At 42.4% G+C, this 20,728-nt stretch overlaps 1 protein-coding gene across 2 annotated transcripts in view; it reads left to right on the forward strand.

Moving 5' to 3' along the window:
- The window catches only part of RPAP2 (RNA polymerase II associated protein 2), a 107,537-nt gene extending 87,538 nt beyond the window's left edge, over positions 1-19,999 (forward strand). Inside the window, exons 13-14 of one of the 2 annotated variants that reach the window (XR_010340666.1) lie at positions 17,954-18,022; positions 19,371-19,999. Coding sequence is in view for 1 of the 2 variants with exons in the window: in XM_012435447.2 (XP_012290870.2) it covers position 10 (1 nt within the window). In the remaining variant the exon portion in view is untranslated. Of the gene's footprint in view, positions 1-9; positions 11,438-17,953; positions 18,023-19,370 lie in introns of those variants that run through there. The other variant, XM_012435447.2, reaches the window with a different exon arrangement.
- Positions 20,000-20,728: the final 729 nt, after the last annotated feature.

Below are 20,728 nucleotides of genomic sequence, written 5' to 3' on the forward strand. Positions count from 1 at the left end.
GCTTCACAGATATATTTGAAGACGAAATAGAAGATGAACTTCTATTCACTGTTTCTGGAATTCTAGCCACCATGATGGTCTGGTGATGACTGATAACTAGCTTTATTCCAAGTCAGACCTTTATGTCTTTAAGTTTCAACCTCCCATCTCCCAGTCCCTCAGTCTCCAACTGCAGAGGATGACCTCCCCAGATAGAGGAGAATCATTACTCCAACAGGGATAACCTAGTCTTTGCATCCCTAGCTGTGAGACATAGTATTTTTATTTGAAAATGAATGTTTAAGTATTAAATTGAAACTTCAATGAATATTCAAGAATATATAATGATCTCTAATTTTTCTGGATGATTCCAGCCATCATATCAGTTTACCAAAAAAATGAGAAAAATTACCATTCTGACCTCCCCATCTAAACTCTAAATTCTAAAGATCAGCAAACAGTGAGGTCAATAAATGCAATTTAAAATGAAGCCCTTTGGAAATCTAGTCTAAAACAGGAGGATCTCAGAACTTTCTGGACTCAGGGAAATGTTTTAAATGGAATCTGTAGTTTGTTTTCAGGAGAGACAATTTCTAGAATTTAGACTGCTTTTCAAAATGTGTATCAAGTAGGCAGTTTCTTTAAAAGAAAGTTAGGCAAGTTAGCAGTTGAGGGGGACCTCAGACAACTTAGGGAGCTTTACTGGAAGGCCAAGAAAATACTCTTGGACACTGGAAGAAATGACAGCTGCTGATGCCCAATCACAGAAAAGGACCAGAAAGCAGCCTTCTGCAATGGGGAGCTTAGTGGGCAAGGAGATATGGATATGATTTTTCTTGGCTCCACCAATAATTACTCTGTGGCCCAGTCACCTAAACTTTCTGGACTTCAGTTCAGGTTGTATGGCAGTAGGCCATAGAATTGGCTACTGCCATACAATCGCTATGGGAATGAACTGCAAAACTAAACTTTGTCTCTGTATGGACAAAGGCTACTGTCACCCTGTTGTTGGTCTGGGGCCATTTTGACTGTTTTTTTTTTAACTTTGTTTGACTGTAAGAGTCTAATTACAACAAAAAATCATAGTGTACTGGAATTAAGTTCAGCAAGGTAAATTGTGTTTTTCGATCCTGAAAACTCCAAAATGAAATTAAGAAAATTTTATCACAGTAGCACCAAAGAGAATTAAATACTTAGGAATAAAATTTAACAAAAGTAGTACAAGACTTGTATAATGAAAACTATAAAACATTCCAGAAGACTGGCCATGGTGGCTCATGCCTGTAGTTTCAGCACTTTGGGAGGCTGAGGAAGGAGGATTGCTTGAGCCCAGGAGTTCAAGACCAGCCTAGGCAACAAAGTAAGACCCTGTCTCCACAAAAAATAAAAATAAAAATAATTGGCCGGGCGCGGTGGCTCACGCCTATAATCCCAGCACTTTGGGAGGCCAAGGTGGGTGGATCACAAGGTCAAAAGATCGAGACCATCCTGGTCAACATGGTGAAACCCCGTCTCTACTAAAAATACAAAAAATTAGCTGGGCATGGTGGCTCATGCCTGTAATCCCAGTTACTCGGGAGGCTGAGGCAGGAGAATTGCTTGAACCCAGGAGGCAGAGGTTGCAGTGAGCCAAGATCGTGCCATTGCACTCCAGCCTGGGTAACAAGAGCAAAACTCTGTCTCAAAAATAAATAAATAAATAAAAATAATTAGCCAGACATGGTACTGTATGCCTGTAGTCCCAGCTACTTGAGAGGCTAATTTGAGAGGACTGCTTGCAGCCTGGGCAACAGAGCAAGACCCTGTCTCAAAAAAAAAAAAAAAATTCAGAGAGCTTAAAGATGGTATCAAGAAATGTAGACACAATCCATGTTCATGAATTGGAAGATTAAATGTTATTGAGGTGGCAGTTCTCCCCAAATTAATCTATAATGCAGTCCCTATCAAAATCACAGCAGGCTTTTTTGAAAAACTGCCAAGCCAATCCTAGAATTTGTAGGAAAACATAAAAGATTCAGAATAGCCAAAATAGTTCTGAAAATGAGGAAATAATTCTGATCCAGAACTTACTACCAAAGCTACATTAATCAAGACAGTGTGGTACTCATATAAAGATAGGCATACAGATCAGTGGAACAGAGTCCAGGAATAAACCTTCACATTTGCGATCAATTGAGTTTGACAAAAATGCCAATGGAATTCAATGGAGAAAAGATGGTCTTTTCAACAAATGGTACTAGGACATTTGTATATCAAATGCAAAAGAGATTAATTTAGATTCTTACCTCCTACCATATGCAAAAATAAATTCAAAACTGATTGCAGACCTACATGTGAGTTAAAACTGTAAAACATGTAGATGAAAACATGGGAGAAAAGCTAGATGACCTTGGTTTAGGAGGCGTTCTTAAGACCCTAACAGCACAATTCATAAAAGAAAACATCAATAAGTTGAACTTCATCAACATAAAACTTTTGTTTTAAAAAATGCTATTAAGAAAATTAATTGGCCCGGGGAGTTGGTTCACATCTGTAATCCCTGCACTTTGGGAGGCCAAGGCAGGTGGACCAATCGGGCTCAGGAGTTTGAGACCAATATGGACATAGCAAAATCCCATCTTTACAAAAAAAATACAAAAATTAACTGGGCATGGTGGCATGCTCCTGTAGTCCTGGCTACTCAGAAGGCTGAGGTGGGAGGATCTGGGAGGCAGAGGTTGCAGTGAACTGAGATCACACCACTACACTCCAGCCTGGGTGACAGAGTGAGACCGTCTCAAAAAAAAAAAAAAAAGAAAAAATTGAAAACCACAGACTGGGAGAAAATACTTTCAAATCATATACAGTATCTGATAAAGGACTTGTATCTAGACTATGTAAAGAATTTTTAAAACTCAAATATAAGGCAGACAACTTTAAAATGGACAAAATGAATAGATATTTCAGCAAAGAAGATATACAAATGGCTTAGCATATGAAGAGATGTGTACTATCACTTTAGACCCACTAAAATGACTGTAATAAAAAAGACAAAGATAAGTATTGGTGAGGATGTGGAGAAACTGGAACCCTAATGCATTGCTGGTGGGAATGTAAAATGGTGTTTCCACCTTGCAGAACAGCTTGGCAGTTTCTTTCAAACTCCTGGGCTCAAACAATCCTCCTGCTTCAGCTTCCTCAGTAACTGGGACTGCAGACGGGCACCAACACACCCAGCTTTTTTTTTTAATTTTTATTTTCAATATTTTATTTTTTATTAAATAATTTTACAGATTCGTGGGATACATATTTTAATATGTACAAAGTATAGTGATCAGATAAGGGTAATTCGCATGTCCCTCATCTCAAACATTTAATTCATGTCCTTTGCAGGGACATGGATGAAACTGGAAACCATCATTCTCAGCTTATTTTTTTTTTTAAACTGGTGGATTTCTTTAAATGATATATCTATACAATGGATTAGTGATATATGCTACAATATGGATGCATCTCAAAAATGTTATGCTTAGTGAAAGAAGTCTGATGCAATACTCCACATATGGTATGATTCCATTTACAGTCCAGAAGAGGCCTATGTCTAAAGCAGATATTAAATTAATGGTTGCATGGGTCTGATGTAAAAACATGGATTGCCTGAAGATGGGCACAAGGGATCTTTTTGGGGTGACAAAAATGTTCCAAAACTAAGTTGTGATTTTTGCACAACTTTTTTTTTGACTCAGAGTTTCACTTTTTATGCCCAGGCTGGAGTGCAATGATGTGATCTCAGCTCACCGCAACCTCTGCCTTCTAGGTGGTTCAAGCAGTTCTCCTGCCTCAGCCTCCCAAGTAGCTAGGATTGCAGGCATGTGCCACCATGCCTGGCTAATTTTGTATTTTTAGTAGAGATGGGGTTTCTCCATATTGGTCAGGCTGGGCTTGAACTCCCAACTTCAGGTGATCCACCTGCCTCGGCCTCCCAAAGTGCTGGGATTACAGGTGTGAGCCACTGAGCCCAGCCATTTTTGCATAAAACAGGTGAAGTTTATGTGTATAAATTATACCTTAAACTATTAAAAATCATAGATGATGACAGGGCCTCTCTCTCTGACCTAGTGACACCCACCAGGATAAACAGAAAGAGAAGCTCGCCAGGCACAGAGGCTCACACCTGTAATCCCAACACTTTGAGAGGCCAAGATGGGCTGACTGCTTGAGTCCAGGAGTTTGAGACCAACCTGGGCAACATAGCAAAACCCTGTCTCTACCAAAAAATAAAAAAATTAGCCAGGTATAGTGGCATTCACCTGTAGTCCCAGCTACTCAGGTCAGAGGTGGGAAGATCACTTGAGCCCAGGAGGCAGAGGGTGCAGGGAGCCAAGACTGCACCACTACACTCCAGCCTGGGTGACAGACCAAGACCCTGTCTCAAAAATGAAAAAATGAGAGAAGCTGCTGTATCCCCACTTTTTCCCTCTCTGTGCCCAGAGATACCTCTTCAGCTATCTCCCATACCCTACAGGTCTAGAGGCCTCAGGTGAGGAGCCAGTAACTTAGTATAAAAAGTAGGGATCCAAGTGGACCACTGCCACCAGGTCACCTCAGGGCCAGCTTCTTTGGGAGGTTACTGCATCTGCCTACCACATATTCCTGCCAAGTTTATGCTAGTTTGGGAGGACTGAAGCAGAATTTAGTTCAAAGTACTTTGTGAGATTTTGGTTTCTAAATATTGTCCGATAAAAAAGAACCCAGGCTCCTTGGGGAAATGGCTAGGTTCTAAGGCTAGAGCTGAGAAACTTCAAGATAAGCCTGGACCATCTTTTAGTACCAGAAAGTAAGCAAGTGCTCAAAAACAAGAGGATAGAAGCATGTCAGAGAGACACAGGAGCCAATCTGAAAGAGCTCCCTGGCCAGGCACGGTGGCTCACGCTTGTAATCCACAAAATAACATAGTATTGAATTATAATGTTATACCTAAAGTATAAAATATATGTGAATCCATACTAATACAAACAATTGAATAAATACATGAGAGACAAGAGACAAATCTGTATAGAATAATTCCCAATATATGAAGAGCCTTTCTGCACTACCAAGAAAGGGGTCCAAAATATGGTTCTGGGCTCCTGTCATAACATAAAGGGAAACTTTCACAATGTCTAAAGCCCTTGATGTCCTACAGATAAAGGAGGAGGAGATCCTAAAATTCCTTGTAGCAGAAACTCAGGAAGCATCAACCTTGACTTCCAAATGGAATAGTACACCTACCAAAAGGCAGAGTGATGTTATCTACATCATAAATCTGAAAAGGACCTGGGAGAAATTTCTGCTAACAGTTCATACCATTGTCACCACTGAAAACTCGTCTGATGATGGGTACAAAAAAATAGTAAGAAAAAATGAATAAGACCTAGTATTTGCTAGCACAACAGTGTGGCTGCAATTAAAATGATCGTAAATTTTAAGGCTGGGCATTGTGGCTCATGCCTGTAATCCTACTACTTTGGGAGACTGAGATGGGAGGATCACTTGAATTCAGGAGTTAGAAACCAGCCTGGACAACACAGACCCCATCTCTACAAAAAAAGTAAACAATTAGCTGGGCATGGTGGCACACATCTATAGTCCAAGCTACTTAGGAGGCTGAGGATTGCTTGAGCCTAGGAGGTTGAGGCTTCAGGGAGCCATGATTGTGGCACTGCACTCCAGCCTAGACAACAGAGTGAGACTGTCTCAAAAAAAAAAAAAAGAATAAAATTTTAAAGTAACTGAAGAGTAAAACAGGATTGTTTGTAACACAAAGGATAAATGCTTGAGGTGATGGAAACCCCATTTACCCTGATGTGATTATTATACAGTGCATGCCTGCACCAAAATATTTCATGTAACCCATAAATATATACATCTACTATGTACCCACAAAAATTAAAAAATTTTTTAAAAAGAAAACCCCACTGATGTCAGTGCCATATTCTCCAGTAATACTGGCCAGCAGCAGGCTGTGCTGAAATTTGCTTTTGCACTGGAGCCATTCTTATTGCTGGACACTTCACTCCCAGACCTTCACTAACTAGATGCAGGCAGCCTGCTGGGAGCTCCATCTTCTGGAGGTTACTGATGCCAGGGCTGATCTCCAGCCTCTCAAAGGCATCTAATGTTAACATACCTACTAGTACTCTGTGTAACAGATTATTCTCTGTGCTATGGGATCACTGCCATCCATGCAGCAATAAGGGAGCTCACTCAGTGAGTATGATATGGATGCTGGCTCAAGAAGTTCTGCATAGTCTATGATCACCTATGGGAAGTCTTGCCTCATCTCTACTTCTGTAGAGATCCTGAAGAGACTGAAAAGGAAGAGTAGGCTGATGCTGAAATGGCTGTGACCAAGGAGCACTTGTAGGGTGAATAGTCTGCTCTGGCTCCTGAGTTGACTCATTTTCAATCCAAGGTTGCAGGCTGGTCTAAAACAACCAGTCTGTTGTTCAGTCTTGGATTCTGCTGACTCAGCCTGCACTATCTCTTCTCCAAAACACCACTCCCTAATCCCCAGGAGGCATTCTTTATCATTGAAGTAAAGTGTTGCCTTCAATAAAGCACAGCCCTGGGGTTTTCTCATGAACTCTTAAGTTTCAAAGAATAGGAAGAAATGTTTTATGAAAATGCTGTTGCTCCTTCAGGGAAGAAGCCTTAAATTCTAAATAGCTTTTACCATGGAAAGTAGACAGTGTGATAGTTTCACTTTCCACTTAAATACTTGAGGAACAAGTACATATCCTGTTATAACTAAGAGGATGATGACTTAAAAACTTGTCCTTGGGATATTTCCATTCCCATGAGATTCTCAAACACTTAAAATTCCCACTAGGTGGCCTGGTGCGTGGCTCACGCCTGTGATCCCTGCACTTTGGGAGGCCAAGGTGGGTGGATCACTTGAGGTCAGGAGTTCGAGACCAGCCTAGCCAACATGAAACCTCATCTCTACTAAAAATACAAAAAATTAGCTGGGCATGATGGTGTGTGCCTATAATCCCAGTTACTCAGGAGGCTGAGGCAGGAGAATTGCTTGAACATGGGAGGCAGAAGTTACAGTGAGCTGAGATTGCGCCACTGCACTCCAGCCTGGGCAGCAAGAGAAAAACTCCATCTGAAACAAACAAACAAACAAACAAAAACCGCACTAGACTTACCATACTTAGTGGAGTCTTCTGTTTTTTTCTTTTTTCTTTGTTTTTTGAGACAGTTTTGTTCTTATTGCCCAGACTGGAATGCAATGGCACAGTCTCCACTCACTGCAACCTCCACCTCCTGGGTTCAAGCAGTTCTCCTGCCTCAGTCTCTCAAATAGCTGGGATTACAGGCATGCACCCCCATGCCTGGCTCATTTTTTTGTATTTTTAGTAGAGACGGGGTTTCACTATGTTGGCCAGGCTGGTCTCAAACCCCCGACCTCAGGCGATCCACCGTCCATGGCCTCCCAAAGTGCTGGGATTACAGGCGTGAACCACTGCGCCTGGCCAATGGAGCCTTTTTAAGGTGTTATTTAGCATCTTCTGCTTATAATCATGTTAAAAAAACAATTGATCTTCCTACTCATTAGGGGACAAGATCAATTCTCTAAAAAATTTACCTAGCCCAAGGTAAGTGGTACTATTCTGAAATCTGAAAATCTTTAATAGCTTCACATTATAAGCCCTGGTAGAAAAAGAAAAGTATGCATTTCTAGAAGCCCATTTTTGCTGGACTGAGAATGGGGCAGAGAGCAGGGGTGACATTCATCTGAAATGTACCTAGAGAGGCCAGAGTCTGAGACTGGGACTTTGCCACCCAGGCCAAGAAGCACACTCCAATGTGCATGCACTATCAGCAAAGCCCTTGTTGGAAATCCCAACCACTCCTCTTCTGTGCAGCACAAGCTGGAGGATAAGTATGGGGCAGTGACTGCATGGGGCTGCCTGTGTGATTCCTGATGAATAAATGCCTTGATGAAATTTATCGTTCCCCAATGAAGCTCATTTTCTGTGAGAATTCATTTGTCCTTTTCCAAATTAAACTAGCAAAATATGAACTTGTAAAACATCCTCAGCCAGCCAGTTTTCTACTCTCTAAATTTTCAGGCTACTGCCTGTCCTTCCCTCAGCAAAAATACTGTGTTTTGAAAGAAAGGAACTGGGAGGTGGAATTGGATCAAAATACCTTTAAATGAAAGCAGCAGCACATGCCATTCCCTCTAAATGAGCTAGCTTCACCTCTGGGGCCTATAGAGAAAAACCTGCTCCAAGGTGATAGTTTTTGTTGTTTCCCAGCACCTCTGCAGTCATAACCAAAGTGAAGAACAATATTGCATGACTTCAGAAGAAAGCCAGCCAACCACCTTGCAACATGTTCAGGAAATTCTGCACTCCCCTTGGGGCTTGCAAAACTCCCTGTCTTGCAGACCAAAAGCAAGTTCTCAATTGCCTATCTCTAGTTTGCATAATTAAAGAAATTAGAAGCTGGTTGTTTTCTGGGTGACCCTTGACCCCAACCAAGCTCATAAGGACTTGTGACAGAAATAGGATAGCAATAAAATGAAGTGTTAACAGCAGTGAAAATTTTTTTATTATTTAGATGAGCAAGAAAGGCCAGCCCTCTGGATACCCACCTTGACCCCTACCTACTAGGGTCATGCATCCAAGGCAGTGTCCACTTCAGGTATTGTAGTGTTTTGAAGTTGACACACTTAGTTTAATGTAATTTCATATCATAATTTATAAGACTTTTCAGAGAAACATTTATTAATATTTTCTGTAATACCTATCTTCATTTTTTATATGAAAAAGCATAGCCTATGATCTGTCACCTTGCTCACTCCCACATCCTTACCTCTTATCCTTCTCACATTGTCCCATTAACACATTATCTATCTTTGGGAGGAAAAATAAAGACACTAAATTTTAGACAGTTACTTTCACTATGGCCATATGGGAGAAAAGACAGTCCACCTTCAAAGTCAACCAGAATGGCTCTAACCTCTCTTGTCTGGGCTGGGCATCCAAATAAGATTTTCTTTGTACAGAGTCTTGCTACTAGGAAAAAGAGTTTGAAAATCACTAGTCTAACTAAATCTCTCACTTTAAAAAAGCATAAACTAAGACCCAGAGAGATTTAACTTCCACAAGATCAGCAAGTTTTAGCAACTGTTAAAACCCAGGTCTCAAACTCTTTGTCTATGGCTCATCTCACTAAGCAACAAAAAGCCCAAAGAGCTTTGGGGAGAGAGAGGGAGCTAAAACGACTCAATCAAAACCCATTTGGGATTAGGGAGGCCACCCTGTGTGAGTGAGCTCAATTGAGATTCCCTCCCCTTCACCCTGGCTTCCTTTGCAGAACAAGGGTCACTGCCACAGGGAGAGCTGAGTTTGTGGAGGCTTCCTCGTTGGAGTCAGAGTACACCTTGGTTTTGTTTTGTGGGGTTTTTTGAGATAGGGTCTCATTGTTGCTCAGGCTGGAGCACAGAGGCAATCATAGCTCACTATATCCTCAAACTTCTGGCCTCAAGCAATCTTCCCACCTCAGCCTCCAGAGTAGCTGGGACTATAGGCACACACCACCATGCCCAGCTAATTTGTATTTTATTTTATATTTTGTAGAGACAGGGTCTCACTATGTTACCCAGGCCTCAAGCACCATGTTACTCCTCGCCTCAAGCATTCCTCCCACCTTGGCCTCCCAAAATGCTGAACTTATAAGTGTCAGCCACTGTGGTGAGTCACACTTTGGTTTTAAGGTCCAGAAATTTTTTTTTTTTTTTTTTTGAGACGGAGTTTCGCTCTTGTTACCCAGGCTGGAGTGCAATGGCGTGATCTCGGCTCACCGCAACCTCCACCTCCTGGGTTCAGGCAATTCTTCTGCCTCAGCCTCCTGAGTAGCTGGGATTACAGGCATGCACCACCACACCCAGCTAATTTTTTGTATTTTTAGTAGATACAGGGTTTCACCATGTTGACCAGGATGGTCTCGATCTCTTGAGCTCGTGATCCACCCACCTCGGCCTCCCAAAGTGCTGGGATTACAGGCGTGAGCCACTGCGCCCAGCCCAGAATTTTTTTATATGGAGCCTTCACACTTGGTGTCAAGTCGAGAAACCATGAACCCACCAAGCAGCCCTTTGGCTCAGAGTTTGGAAAAACAACTCTGTTGCTATAGGAATTTCTCTTGGAAATCCTCTAAGTCAGAGAAGGAAAATTTACCAAATGGGAGAGTGTATTAGTCTGTTCTCACACTGATATAAGGAAATACCCCAGACTGGGTAATTTATAAAGGAAAGGTTTAATTGACTCACAGTTCCACATGGTTGCGAAAGCCTCAGGAAAGCCTCAGGAAACAATCACAGCAGAAGGTGAAGGGGAAGAAAGGCATCTTCTCCACAGGGCAGCAGAAAGAAGTGGTGCAGAGCAAAGTGGGGAAAAGCCCCTTTAAAGCCATCAGATCTCGTTAGAACTCACGATCATGAGAACAGAACTGGGGAACCACCCCCATGATCCACTCACCTCTCACAAGGTCCCACCCCCAACACGTGGGGATCACAATTCAGATTACAATTCAAGATGAGATTTAGGTGGGGACACAGAGCCAGATCATATCAGAGAAAAAGCTATTAATGAAAACCTTTCTAACTCACTTCTGTAAAGATCAGTTCAGTAAAAGCAGCAAACACATGTACTTTGCTCTCCTTGTGATTAAAGCCTTGAATTTTTTGTGGAAAGTAACACACCATGAAAGCAAGCTATTCATGTTGGCAATAAAGGTAAAAATCTCTGTGGAATAAGGGCAATTTTTAGAAAGACAATACTACTTCTAGTAGCTTTTTTGTAGAATTCTTAGGACTTTCTACATACACAGTCATGTCATCAGCAAATAAAGATTATTGTACTTGTTCTTTGCAAACCCACATGTCTTGCCTTATTGCCCTAGTTAGGACCTTCAGAACAATATTGGATATAAGTGGTGAAAACACACATCTTCCCCTTATTCCTAATCTTAGAGGGAAAGTACTCAGTCTTTTGCCATTAAGTAGTACAATGTCAGCTGTAAGTTTTCCTAGAGACCCTTTCTCAGGTTGAAGTTCCCTGGTATTCATAGTTTGCTAAAAGGTTTTTGTATTTTTAAATCATAAATGGGTGTTGAATTTTGCCAAAGGCTTTTAATGCATCTATAAAGATGATCCATGTTTTTTTCCTCCTTATTTCTGGTAAGGTAAATTATACTCATTGGTATTTTAAATGTTAAATTAACCTTGCATTCCTGGGATAAGACACACTGGACCATGATGCATTTTCCTCTTTGTAAATTGCTGTATTTATTTTATTATTAGTTTGTTCAGGATTTTGCCTATGTTTGTGAAGGATATTGGTTTGTAATTTTTCTTATAATGTCTTTGTCTGGTTTTCAAATTAGAGTAATACTGGCCTAATAAAATGAGTTGTAAAGTGTACTGCCAAATTCTATATTCTGAAACTTCTGCAGAGGTGAAGGATTCCATTATTTCTTCCTTAAATGTTTGATAGAATTCACCAGTGACATCATCTCGGCCTGTGAATTTCCCTTATGAGACACTTTGTAATTATGACTGTCTCTCTCTTTTTTTAAGAGACAGGGTCTCACTGTGTTGCCCAGGCTGCAGTGCAGTGGCTATTCACAGGCAGAATCCCACTGCTGATCAGCATGGGAGTTTTTACCTCTTTGTTTCCAATCTGGGACGTTTCACCCCTCCTTAGGCAACCTGGTGGTCCCATGCTCCCAGGAGGTCACCATATTGGTGCCAGACATAGTGCAGACACCTAACTGGCATGCATATTACAGCAAGAATTCCTTGGCTAAGCAGTCTTCCCATCTCAGCCTCCTGAATAGGAGGGACTATAGGCATGCACCATTGCACCTGGCAGTGTTATCTCTTTTCCCATATACAGGTAATTTGAGTCTTCTTTTCTCTTGATCAGTCTCAAAAAAAAAAAAAAAAGCCAGGTGCAGTGACTCACACCTGTAATCTCAGCACTTTGGGAGGCCAAGGCAGGTAGATCACTTGAAGTTGAATTCAAGACCAGCCTGGCCAACATGGTGAAACCCCATCTCTACTAAAAATACAAAAATTAGCCAGGCATGATGGTGGGCACCTGTGATCCCAGCTACTCAGGAAGGTAAGGCAGGAGAACTGCTTGAAACTGGTAGGCAGAGGTTTGGTGAGCCAAGATCATGCCACTGCACTCTAGCCTGGGCAACAGAGTAAGACTCTGTCTTGGGGCAAGGGGGTGGGAAACAACTTTATTTTGCCTTCATTTTTGAAGGATATTTTCACTTGTTTTCAAATTATCCTATTTATTTTCTTTCGGCACTTCAAAGATACCATTCCATTGTCTTCTGGCTTGCATAGCTTTAGACAGTGAGTATGCAGTAATTCTTATCTTGGTTTCTCTGTACATATTGTGTCTTTTTTTCCTGTGGATGCTTTTAATTTTTTTCTTTTTATCAGTTGTTTCTCAGCAAATTGATTATATGCTTTGGTGTGAGTTTGTATGTGTGTAGGTTTATCCTGCATGGGGTTCATTGAGTTTCTTGAATCTTTGCCTTAGCATTCTCATCAAATTTAGAATTTTCACTTGGGCAAAACAGTGAATTTTAGAATTCAGAATTTTCACTTGGCCAACATAGTGAAATGCCACATCATATGTTGATATTATTTCTTTTTCATTTTTTCTTTTCTCTTTTTTTTTGGACAGGGTCTCACTCTGTTGCCCAAGCTACAGTGCAGTGACATGATCTTGGCTTACTGCAACATCTGCTTCCTGGGCTCTCAGGTGATCCTCCCACTTCAGCCTCCCAAGTAGCTGGGACTACAGGTACATGCCACCATGCCTGAGTAATTCTTTATATTTTTTTGTAGAGGCAGTGTCTTGCTATGTTGTCCAGGTTGGTCTTGAACTCCTGGCTTGGCCTCCCAAAGTGCTGGGATTACAGGCATGCATTACTGTGCCCAGCCAGTATTATTTCTTAGCATTCAGAAAAGCCTTAATGAGGCCGGGCGTGGTGGCTTACACCTGTAACCCCAGTACTTTGGGAGGCCGAGGCTGGCAGATCACGAGGTCAGAAGTTCCAGACCAGCCTGGCCAACATAGTGAAATCCCATCTCTACTAAAAATATAAAAATTAGTTGGGCATAGTGACACATGCCTGTAGTCTCAGTTTCTTGGGAGGCTGGGGCAGGAGAATTGCTTGAACCCAGGAGGTGAAGGTTGCAGTGAGCCAAGATCACACCACTGCACTCCAGCTTGGGCAACAGAGTGAGACTTCATCTCAAAAAAAAAAAAAAAGAAAGAAAGAAACACAATTTTAGCTAGGCACAGTGGCTCATGCCTGTAATCCCAGCTCTTTGGGAGGCTGAGGCAGGTGGATCATGAGGTCAGAAGTTCCAGACCAGCCTGACCAACATGGTGAAACCTCATCTCTACTAAAAATACAAAAATTAGCTGGGTGTGGTGGCATACTCCTGTAATCCCAGCTACTCAGGAGGCTGAGGCAGGAGAATCACTTGAACCCAGGAGGCAGAGGTTGCAGTGAGCTGAGATGGCACCACTGCACTCCAGGCTGGGCGACAGAGCAAGACTCTGTCTCAAAAAAACAAAAAAGAAAGAAAAGAAAAGGCATAAGAAAAGAAAAGGCTTAAAGGCCTGCATGGTGGCTCATGACTGTAATCCCAGTACTTTGGGAGGCTAAGGCGGGCAGATCACGGGAGTTCTAGCCAGCTTGGCCAACACAGTGAAATGCCACCTCTACTAAAAATACAAAAGTTAGCTGGGCATGGTGGCACATGCCTGTAATCCCAGCTACTTGGGAGGGTGAGGCAAGAGAATTGTTTGAACCCAGGAGGTGGAGGTTCCAGTGAGCTGAGATCACACCACCACACTCCAGCCTGGGTGACAGAGTAAGACTCCATCTTAAAAAAAAAAAAAAAGCTTAATGAGACCCCAGTGCAGATTTCTGGAGCACTTCTGCATAACACCCCCTTATCTGAATTTTTTCTCAACTTCTAGCTGCTTCAGCCTACCTGAACTACTCCAATACCTGTCTCTCTCTCTCTCTCTGCCCCATTTCTCTCTCTCTCTCTTTCTCACTTTCTCTCTTTCTCTCTCCTTCTCTTTTTCAACTCAGTGAGAGGATTGTATTCTGCTAGAATCTCCTTGCTCCATGGTCTGAAATGAGCCGCCAAGTAGAAACCTACCTGATAACAGAGCTCACTTCATTTGTTTCACCTGTCTCAAGAATCACAATTCGGTGCTACCTCTAATAAAATATCAGAAAAGAGCTGTTTCATACATCTTGTCCAGCTTCTTCTTCTTTACATTGGCAGAATAAATGTTGTCCCTATTACTTCATAATGAATTAAAGCCAAAGGTCATTTATGCTTTCCAAAAAGTTATTGGCCAGGCACAGTGGCTCACACCTGTAATCCTAGCACTTTGGGAGGCTGAGGCGGGAGGATTGCCTGAGCTCAGGAGTTCAAGATCAGCCTGGGCAACACAGTGAAACCCCATCTCTATTAAAAATACAAAAAATTAGGCATGGCAGTGTGCACCTGTAATTCCAGCTACTTGGGAGGCTGAGGGAGGAGAATTGCTTGAACCCGAGAGGTGGAGGTTGCAGTGAGCCAAGATTGTTGCAATGAACCAAGATTGTTCTACTGCACTCCAGCCTAGGCAACAGAGCGCAACTCCGTCTCCAAAAAAGAGAAAAAAAAAATTATTTACTTTGGGAGTCTTGAGGTGGGTGGATCACTTGAATCACTTGAACCCAAGAGACAGAGGTTACAGTAAGCCGAAATAGCCTCACTGCACTCCAGGCTGGGTGACAGAACAAGACTCCATCTCAAAAAAAAAAAAAAACTGACAAATTTTGGGAGGTCGTATGGAGCAAACATGTTCAGACTACCACATTTAAGTGGAAATCTGCTTCATTTTTTTTTTTGTTGGGGGACAGGGTCTTATTCCGTCACCCAAATTGGAGTGCACAGCTCACTGTAGCCTCAACTTCCCAGAGCTCAAGCCATCCTCCCAGCTCAGCCTACTGAGTAGCTGGGACTACAGGTGTGCACCACCATGCCTGGCTAATTTTTTGTATTTCTTGTAAAGAAAGGGTCTCACTTTGTTGCCCAGGCTAGTCTTGAACTCCTGGGCTCAAGTGATCTTCCCACCTCAGCCTCCCCAAGTGCTGAGATTACAGATGTGAGCCACTGCACCCAGCCTATTTCAATTTTTAAAATTATAAACATAAGACACAATAGGGCTGGTCACGGTTGCTCATGCCTGTAATCCCAGCACTTTGGGAGGCCAAGGCGGGCAGATCACCTGAGGTCAGGAGATCAAGACCGTCCTGGCTAACACAGTGAAAACCCATCTCTACTAAAAACACAAAAAATTAGCCAGGTGTGGTGGCATCTGCCTCTAATCCCAGCTACCTAGGAGCTGAGGCAGGAGAATTGCTGGAACCTGGGAGGCGGAGGTTGAGTGAGCCAAGATCATGCCATTGCACTCCAACCTGGGCAATAAGAGTGAAACTCCATCTCAAAAAAAAAAACACATAATAGTTTTCAAATTAGTAATTATTCAAAAACAGAGGAATAAAATTGTTTTCAACTTTTTGCCAAGGTGTCTATGTTCATCTCGATAAGGATTGGCTTGAACCATAAGTCAGTTCCACATTCAGTTGTTTTCTTTACTTGCTTTCAACAGAATCTTTTGAAAAAAGAACTATGCCAAGTTTGTTCTGCCTTCTCTTCAAGCCCTATGCTTGTCACTGGTTTAACTTAAGCTGACTATTCAGGCATTCTTACAGTAGTATGATTTGTATATGTTTTTGCTCTAGGTATAACTTTAAGTAACACCTCTGCAGTTTTGGTCTCTGCTCTAATTTTATTAACAAAATTAATCCATATCCTACACATACTCTGGAAAATGTCCATTGATTTACCAGATAAGTAACCATATATTTTTTAACTCTGATGGCCTTTGCCACTATTGGACAAAGTGTCACAAGAAACAATGTTCTTAGGGACCATTCACAACCCCATAAAGTCCAATTTTCAGATATTCAGCACTGTATTTCCTATGTGAACTCCTTCTTCAGCTGCTGTGCTGATTATATTGTCCTAGCTCATACAGATTCATGAGGTATATTCTTAGTGTAACAATTAAGTATTTACACTTACAGCATTATTCTCTGTTGCACTATTGACAATATTATTCTTCATCATTAATTTTACTCTTTGATGAACTACTTTTGAATCATGAGAAATAATGCAACACAATAGTACCAACAAAAATGTAGATTTTGTCTGGACGCAGAGGCTTATGCTTATAATCCCAGCACTTTGGGAGGCTGAGGCAGGAGGATCGCTTGAGTCCAGGAGTTTGAGACCTGCCTAGGCAACATAGTAAGACCCCATCTCTAAAAAAAAATTTTTTTTAATTAGCCAGTCATGCCTGTAGTCCCAGCTATTCAGTATGCTGAGGTGGGAGGATTAATTGAGCCTGGGAGGTTGAGGCTACAGTGAGCCATGATTACACCACTGCACACTTACCTGGGTGACAGAGACACTGTCTCAAAAAAAAAAATAGATTTTTATGACTAAGATTTTAACACTCATAATGTGAAACATATTCAAAATAAACTATAATTGATAACTGAAATTAGCTATGATGAACTAGCCAATACAGTCCTTGGAGTATGTCATAAAACAATTATTAATAAAATAACAGAATTTCTATGACAGCCTTAATCTTTTTTTTTTCTTTTTATCTTTTTTTAATGAGCCAGAGCCTTGCTGTGTCACCTAGGCTGGAGTACAGTGGCGTAATCTCGGCTCACTTTCACTGCCACCTCTTGGGTTCAAGCAATTCTCCTGCCTCAGCCTCCTGAGTACCTGGGACTACAGGCATGCACCACCATGACTGGCTAATTTTTGTATTTTAGTAGAGACAGACCATGTTGGTCAGGCTGGTCTTCAACTTCTGACCTTAGGTGATCCACCCACCTTGGCCTCTCAAAGTGCTGGGATTACAGGCATGAGCCACCATACCTGGCCCTTAATCTTACATTTTAAAAAGTTAAGTATATGTGAACAAAACTGTTTCATTGGTCTGTCCTCTGAAACTATCAAACCAGTTGCAAACTCCTTGACAGACCACCAGGGTTTTGTGGACTACCTTTGAAAAACCATGTTCCAGGATAGGCATTTGTATCTCTAATCAGTGGTAGTAATTACTGATTTTCAAGGCTCCACATATAAAAGGCATTTAATGCCCATTTAAGAAATGGTATTTATTAAATACCATTGGTTTTGTTCATATGTTAAGCACTATTCTAAACTCTGAGGATATATCAGTGAAAAGACATTGTTTCTACCTGAAGGTATTTCCCATCTACTGGTGAAAAGCATACAATACAAGGAAACACAAGTTAAAAAAATGTTAGTGATATAAAGTACTATGTTTGAATGTCCCCTCAAAAACTCATGTTTTTGAGGTGGGTGGACCACTTGAGCTCAGGAGTTTGAGACCAGCCTAGCCACCATGGTGAAACCCCGTCTCTACTAAAAATACAAAAATTAGTGGGGTGTGATGGCACACACCTGTAGTCCCAGCTACTCAGGAGGCTGAGGCAGGAGAATCACTTGAGCCCAGGAGGTGGAGGTTGCAGTGAGCCAAGATTGAGCCACTGCACTCCAGCCTGAGTGACAGAGCAAGACTGTCTACAAAGAAACACCCAAATCTCATATTGAAACTTAATTGCCATTGTGTTGGCATTAAGAGGTGAGACCTTTAAGAAATGATGACATTATGAGGGCTCTGCCCTCATTAATAGATTGATGCCATTATCACAGAAGAAGTTATCATGGAAGCTTGGCCCCCTTTTTCTCTCTGTCTCAAACACTGCTTTGCCCTTCCACCTTCCACCATAGAATAATATAACATGAATGCCCTCACCAGATGCCAGCACCTTGATACTGAATTTCCCAGCTTCCAGAATGGTGAGAAATAAATTTCTTTTTTTTATAAATCATAGTCTTTGGTATTTTCTTACAGCAACACAAAACAGACTAAGACATAAAAGGAAATAGTATAATGATATGTGACTTGAAGAGGGCAAGAGCTATTTTAGATGGTTGCTCAAGGAAAACCTTCTGATGAGGTGACATTTGAGAGTAGAGAGCAGAGTGATGAGGAGTAGGCAAACACTGAGGAGCTAAGACCATTCTAGGTAGAAGGCCAGTACATGCAGAAGCCTTGAGGCAATAGTAATGGTTTGGCCTTTTGGAAGAACTGAGAGAAAGCTAAGGTACCTAAAAGCAGAATGAGCAAGAGGAATGATGGAATGAAAAGAGGCTGGGAGTACAGCCAAAGGCTAGATTAGCAGAGACTTGTGGGCTGTGGTGAGGACTTTGGGAAGCTACTAGAAGACTTGTAAGCAGGGGAGTGATGGGGGCTAATTTACCTTCATAAAAGCCCACTGGAGCCGGGCACGGTGGCTCACGCCTGTAATCCCAGCACTTCGGGAGGCCAACGTGGGCAGATCACGAAGTCAGGAGATCGAGACCATCCTGGCCAACATGGTGAAACCCTGTCTCTACTAAAAATACAAAAAAATTAGCTGGGTGTGGTGGAGCATGCCTGTAGTCCCAGCTACTTGGGAGGCTGAGGCAGGAGAATTGCTTGAACCCAGGAGGTGGAGATTGTGGTGAGCTGAGATCGTGCCACTGTACTACAGGCTGGGTGACAGTGTGAGACTCCATCTCAGAAAAAAAAAAAAAAAGACCACTAGATAGTGCATGGAGTATGCAGGGGTTGGAGACAGGCAAAGTGAGAGTAGAAGGATCAGCTACAAGGGTTTTTAATAATCCAAGCAAGAGATGTCGAGGGTGGAAGCAGTGAAGATGGAGAGAAGTGGATCGATTTTGGAGGTATTTTTTCTTATAGAACAGGTCAGGCTTGCCATGCACTGACTGAATTAATGAATGAGTCCATCAATGCATCATTACTAAAATGGGGTAATCCAGAGGAGAAAGGTCAGTGTGTGCTATGGAAGTTAAGGAAGGCTTTCTGGGGGAGGCAGAATCAGAGCTGGGCTTGAGAGATGAGCTAACCATGGTTGAAAAAAAGTGAAACAGTAGGGATCTGATCTTAAAATCAATGAGGTAGGAATGAGCTCCCATGTGTTTGGGGGATCTTGAGGAATCTGCCTGCCAGTTTGGTGTGGGTATTGGTTATTGAGGAACAAGCAGGATGACAGGATAGGGTGAGACGGGGAGAGCCTAGATGTAGTAGATTTGGAAAGCCCAGAAGAGTGAACATTGTACCTCCCCTCTACTTAATCCCCAGAGAGCTGTACCATAGGCTTCCCATCAAGCTGACTGACATCGAGCCCTTTCTCCAAGTTTATGCCTGGACCCAGACATTCACCTTACTGCCTCCCAAGAGAGGTCCAGTGTGATCACTGACTGCTCAATGACTGGTGAGTCAGTGGGCTGGGAACTGGAACAGATCCTTGTCACATTCACAATCCCTGGAAGATATGGCAACACCTAACACTCTATAAATGCCTCAGATAACAAGTAAAGTATCCCGTAAACTCTGAGCTATGGACGCATCAGTCCATCTCTGCCAAAGGTGGTGAGTTTTTGCCAGCACCAAATGGGAAGCACCTCCAGGGCTGCCTGTCCAACCAACCACCCCCAAAGCAGCAGCAGCAACTCCTCCTCCTCTTCCTTCCTCCCACCCCACCCCTTGCCCAGCAGGCTGGCAGCCCAGCCTTTCTTGTCTCCACCAAGGAAGTGTGTATCCCACAACTCCACGAAAGGGCCCCTCTACACCTGGAGAGGAGACCTGGATTTTAAAATGCCAGATTCTCTAAGAGACCCCATTGAGGCGGTCAAGCTTACATTTCCAAGCTCTGTTGCCTCTGTGACTATAACAGATACTTCCCTGCCATGTACTTCCAGCTCAACTGTGAGCTCTACAAAGGCAGGTATGATGCTATCTCATACCTGCTTGTCCCCAGCAGCTGACATACTGAGTGTTTAGAATGTATTTATTGAACAAATAAACAAATGATTGACCATGATGTGAACTTAGGGATTAGACACAAAAACTGCTCAGTGCCTACGCAGCTTCTCTGGAGGTCTGCTCACCACCTCCATGGAAAAAACAGTTGCCTTTTACTCAGTTGTGTGTAACAGTGGGAAATCCACATTTCCCACATTAGCTCATTTAATATTCACAACATTCACCTTTTATGGGGAGCATTCTTATCTGCATTTTACTGATGAGGAAACTGAAGGTAAGACAAGTTAAGGTCACACTGCTAGCAGGAAGCAGAGCCAGGACTCCCATTCAAGGCTCACTCACCCCAAAGCCATAGAGTGCTTCTGTGGGCAAAGTCACTGGAGTCTTCCACCTGCCACTGGGATGGCAATACAGCAACCCTTTAGCTCCCCCTCCCACCTTGGCAGGAAGCCGTTTATCAGATTAACAACCGGCCTGCTCCCACAGCAGCAACCAGGGCTCTGAGGAAACAGAATTGGGCTGGGCTCAGCCTTCTGTGGGGGTCAAGGACAGGGATGCCCCAGGCCTTGGAACTGGGGTACTGCCTTATGCTTTTCTCCTTCCCAGCAGGAGATCCTAATGTATCCTTCAACATCAATGTCAACATGAAGTAATAGGAGCTACACAGAATATGG

This window comes from Aotus nancymaae, unplaced genomic scaffold, assembly GCF_030222135.1.
Source record: "Aotus nancymaae isolate 86718 unplaced genomic scaffold, 86718_ANA_hifiasm-v0.15.2.pri h1tg000122l, whole genome shotgun sequence".
In the NCBI taxonomy this organism is placed as follows: Eukaryota; Metazoa; Chordata; class Mammalia; order Primates; family Aotidae; genus Aotus; species Aotus nancymaae.